General features: G+C 44.9%; 1 protein-coding gene across 1 annotated transcript; it reads right to left on the bottom strand.

Annotated features, from left to right (window-relative positions):
* Positions 1-263: 263 nt before the first annotated feature.
* Positions 264-3362, bottom strand: LOC147898981 (pentatricopeptide repeat-containing protein At2g33680-like). Its single transcript, XM_087378171.1, has one exon. It carries the CDS (start codon positions 3360-3362, stop codon positions 264-266), a length of 3099 nt encoding a protein of 1032 aa, XP_087234297.1.
* Positions 3363-5119: the final 1757 nt, after the last annotated feature.

The raw sequence follows: 5119 nt of genomic DNA, 5'->3' as shown, positions 1-5119 counted from the left end.
TCAGAATCCCACCACATATGAATCCACCACTCCACTAAGGTGCAGTCCACCACAGCTGTCGTCCTGGTTGCTCCATCACTGTTCTCACATGCTGCATTTTCCTTTTGATCATCACATAGTCCCTGTGCAAAGTCCAACACCATTCACCCTTTGCATCTTTGCTTCAGAATTCCACCACAATTGAATCCACCACTCCACTAAGGTGCACTGTCGTCCTGGTTTGTTCCGTTATTTTGAGCATCTTTTCCATTACTGCAATTTTCCTATGGTCCTCCTGCATGATATATGTTTTCCATCAAAAGATATGCTGCAGGAAGCTGTCTATCTAAACTCAATAACTTTTCAAAGGCATGCCTTCCCACCTCTACATTGTTCCACTTTCGACAAGCGCCCAACACAGTCAACCATACAACAACGTCAGGGTCAAAAGGCATCTTTTCCACCAGTCCTACTGCCTCGTCCACTTGACCCACACGGCCGAGGAGATCAACCATGCAATAATAGTGCTCGATAGTTAGGATAATGCCATACTGTTTGCTTATAGCCTGAAAGTACTCCTGGCCCTTGTCGACTAGACCCACATGACTGCATACTGTGAGAACATTAAGGAGTGTAATCTCAGTAGGCTGTATGCCTTCCTGCCTCATTCCCTTGAACACATGAAACACAACTTCACATTCTCCCTGGCGAGCATATCCTGCAATCAACACATTCCATGCTATGACATCCCTTGTGGCCAATGCATCAAACACCTGTTGGGCATCAACCATGCTCCCACATTTAGCATAAACGTCAATGAGGCCAACTGCCATGAATGCTATAGTATCAAAACCAAACCTGCTAATATGAGAATGCAGTTCTTTTACAGTTTCCAGAGAAGCTGTGTTGCCGCACGCTTTTAGGATGGCAACAAAGGTAACACTATTTGGTAACAGACCTTGCTCTTGCAGTTGTGCATACAATCTAAAAGCCTCTTCGTTCTCTTCTCGCTCAGCATATGCCAGAATCATGGTATTCCATGTTACCACATCACGGTGAGGCAATTCATCAAAGACACACTCTGCATCCTCCATGCTCCCATATTTCGCATATATATCCACCAAGGTGGTTCCCACAAATACATCCAGGTCAAAGCCACTTTTTACTACTTGGGTGTGGATGGCTCTACCTTGTGTGAGGCACCCTACTTTTGTAGAATTAATCTCAGTTTGCTTCCCCTGTTCCAACGCAGCCAGGCTACTGCAAGCCTTAAGAGCACCAACAAAAGTACGGTCATCTGGCTCTACGCCTTCTTGGTGCATCTGTGCATATAACTCAAAAGCCCCCATACAGTCTTCTTGGTCAGCATACCCCATGATCATAGTATTCCACGTAACCACGTCATGGTGAGGCAATTCATCGAAGGTCCGTCGCGCATCCCCCATGCTCCCACACTTTGCGTACATATCCACTAAGGTGGTCCCAACAAATATATCTGAATCCAAGCCATGCTTTACTACTTGGGAATGGATGGTTCTACCGTTTGCCAGGCACCCTACCTTCATAAATTTCCCATCAACTAGCCTCCCCAGTTCAACAGCTGGGCTACTGCAAGCCTTCAATGTACCAACAAAGGTTTGAGCATCTGGTTGGACACCTTGCTGATGCATCCACGTATACAACTCCAGAGCTCGTGCGCTGTTTTCCTGCTCGGCATACCCCAGGATCATGGTACTCCATGTAACCACATCACGATGAGGCAATCCATCAAAGATACACTGTGCATCCTCCATGCTCCCACCACTTGCGTACCTCTCCACCAAAGTAGTTCCCAAGAAAAGATCTGACTCAAAGCCACTCTTTACTACTTGAGAGTGGATCGCTCTATCTTTTGCCAAGTACCCTGCTTCTGTAGGTTTCCCACCAAATTGCTTCCTCTCTTCCAGCATGGTCATGATACTGCAAGCCTTCAATGTGCCAACAAACGTTCGTGCATCTGGTTGGACACCTTCGCAGTGCATCCACACATACAATTCCAAAGCTAGCGTACTGTCTTTTTCCTCGGCATACGCCATGATCATGGTATTCCATGTGACAACATCACGGTGAGGTAGTCGGTCAAAAACACACCATGCATCCTCCATGCTCCCACATTTTGCATACATATCCACCAACGTGGTTCCTGCAAATACATCAAACTCGAAGCCACTCCTCACTAGTTGGGAGTGGATGGCTCTACCTTTTGCCAGGCACTCTGCTTTTGAGAATTTCCCAACACCTTGCTTCCCCCCTTCCAAAGATGCGATGCAAGCCTTTAATGCACCAACAAAGGTTCGATCATCTGGTGTTAGACCTTCCTTGTGCATACGTGCATACAAATCCAAAGCTGGCACACTGTCTTCTAGCTCAGAATACCCGAGGATCATTGTATTCCATGTAACCACATTCACGTGAGGCAATTCTTCAAAGACATGCAGTGCATCTTCCATGCTCCTACATTTTGTGTACATATCTAACAAGGTAGTTCCCACGAACACATCTGATTCAAAGCCACTCTTTACTACTTGGAGGTGGATGGCTCTAGCCACTGACAGGCACCCTGCCAATTTCCCAGCACCTTGCTTCCTTCCTTCTAGGGCTGCCAAGCTGCCACAAGCCTTTAATGCACCAACAAAGGTTCGATCATCCGGTTTGACACCTTCCTGATGCATCCGCAGATACAAATCCAAAGCACAAGCACCCTCTTCCTGCTTGGCATAGCCCAGGATCATCGTATTCCATGTAGCCACAGCCAGATGAGGCAATTCATCGAAGACACGCCATGCATCCTGCATACTCCCAAATTTAGTGTACATATCCACCAAGGTGGTTCCCACGAATACATATGACTCAAAGCCGCTCTTTACTATCTGAGAGTGAACAGCTCTACCTTTCGCCAGGCACCCTGTCTTCACAAAATTCCTGTCAACTTGCTTTTCTGCTTCCAGCAATGCCAGGCTAGTGCAAGCCTTCAACACGCCTACAAAGGTTCGATCATTCGGTTCGATACTTTCCTTGTACATCCATGAATACAATTCCAACGCCTGTACACCGTCGCCCTTCTTTGTATACGCCAGGATCATAATATTCCAGGAGACCACATTGCGCTTTGGCATCCTATCAAACACATGGCGAGCATCTACCGTGCTGCCACGCTTCACATGCATCTGCATCAAATTGTTTCCTTTAAAGACGGGAAGCTCATTCAGGTGTCCTCCGGTAAGGGTAAGGGTAAGAATTTCCTCTCTCTCCTTCACCTGTAGCAACCTCCTCTGCACAACATGTCCATCGTCGCCTGTATCAACGGAATGGGTGCAGAGAGGCAGCCTAAGCTGTAAGCCCATCATTAATCAAGATGCAAGCAGGGGACAAGAGAGGATCCCATAACTCAGCAGGGAGAACAGCCTGAGATAAAATCAAGTAATATAATAACGCAAGCATGAAGAGTCATCGAGGAAGATCATCGTGGAAGAGAATTCTGAAGATCATCGTGGAAAAGAATCTGATAAAAAACAGGCGAGCGTCTGCTCGGAGTTGTTACTGACGTTACTCCTCATTGGAGCTCACTAGCTCATTGAAAGATGCCTTCACCGACAAATGTGTAGCCTTAGGGCCTTTAAAACACGTTGAGAACGTAACAAGAGTTCCACGACTCAGCGAGAGAGAGAGAGAGAGAGAGAGACAAAAGGTGAATTTCATTCAAATGCCTGCCCATAGTCGCAAACTCAAGACAGTATAAAGTTGCAATACAACTTTTAAAAACAAGTTGAATACATTCAAGAGGCCTGCCAGGGCAAATTGAAAGGTGAAGAAGAAGAAGAGAGAGAGACCAAGAGGGAGAAAATGATGGGGGAATAAATAGAAATTTAGCTTTAAGTTGAGAGAGAACTAGAGAACTCGTGGAAATTAAAAATTAAAAATAAAGAGCTTCCAATTTCGCTTTGCCAAGCTCAGCCACCGTTACTTAGGCTTCCACTTTAAAAGTGGTAGGCCAAAAAAGGTTTCCACTTGTAGAGTCCCCTATGTCCGTGTCCCAACCTGCCTCTGGAGGAATATGAGCTTCCAAAATCTCTTCTCCATGAGTAGATTAGGAATTATGTCTCCTAGTCTATGTCATGCAAAAATGCAAGGGAGTCGCTTCCCATCATTTTTGACTAGAGAGACACTCCACGATCATATACACCTACATAGTACAAACCTCTGCAAATTAAATCATTCTAGCAAGCCATACACACTGCTAAACATGTCATCGGCCAGGGAAAAGGACCATCCAAGGGTGGCCAGTAAGCCTCCTAGGTCTAGCCTCATGCATGTACAACATGTAAACTACAGCTTGATCTGCATATGAAATAGGTTTAAAGCAAGTGTGAGGCTGAAGTATGCTTGTTGACATCCACAGATGTCCAAGAAGAGTCAAACAACTGGCAAATGGGTCTTGATCCAAAATTTGGAATTGCACATGGGATGCAAACTGAATATAAGACAAAGTCAATGATTTGTCAAACATTTCTATGTGATTAAACAAGACTATACACCTAGGAATGAAAATTATTGCTAAGCATTAGACAAATATCTACATCTCATGGATGGTTACGTGAGTGGGCACACGAGACTTTTGAGAAATTTCAGGCTGTTAAAGGCTCTCTAAGAGTCATTTTTTCACATGATGCAGAATATTACAACTATAAGAAATTCCATTCCATTATTCTTATGGCAGTAGTGGATATAGTACTAGACATGGACCTATACTTCTTAGATATAGATACAGGACCATCTGGGAGCCTTCAGAGCTTTAGGGCATTGGCCTTGTCATGAATACATAGGCGAACTGAAGACAACGTCATTGATGGAAGTGGGTATGGTTCATTGTAGATACGGTCTTTGTGCCTTCAAAGCCTTGGTTAATGTGTTCATACAAAAGAAATAAGGGAACCTTGATCCTGCTCAAAGAGCCTTCAATGATGCATTGAGTTTCGTCTGCATCTACGTTGAGGTAGCTTTTAGGAGGCTGAAATCAAGATTCAAGACTAGTGTCATCATAGTGGGCACATGTTGCACACTTTACAACATGTTCTTATCTAGGAATGAGTTAGGAGATCTG

Source organism: Dipteris shenzhenensis, chromosome 8 (assembly GCF_047967505.1).
Source record: "Dipteris shenzhenensis isolate YYH24624 ecotype China chromosome 8, Dip_SZ_1.0, whole genome shotgun sequence".
Taxonomy (NCBI): Eukaryota; Viridiplantae; Streptophyta; class Polypodiopsida; order Gleicheniales; family Dipteridaceae; genus Dipteris; species Dipteris shenzhenensis.
This window is presented reverse-complemented; position numbering and strand designations above follow the sequence as displayed.

Excerpts from the sequence above, each read along its gene's own strand:
- LOC147898981 (XM_087378171.1), bottom strand. The coding sequence starts at position 3,362 with ATGGGCTTACAGCTTAGGCTGCCTCTCTGCACCCATTCCGTTGATACA.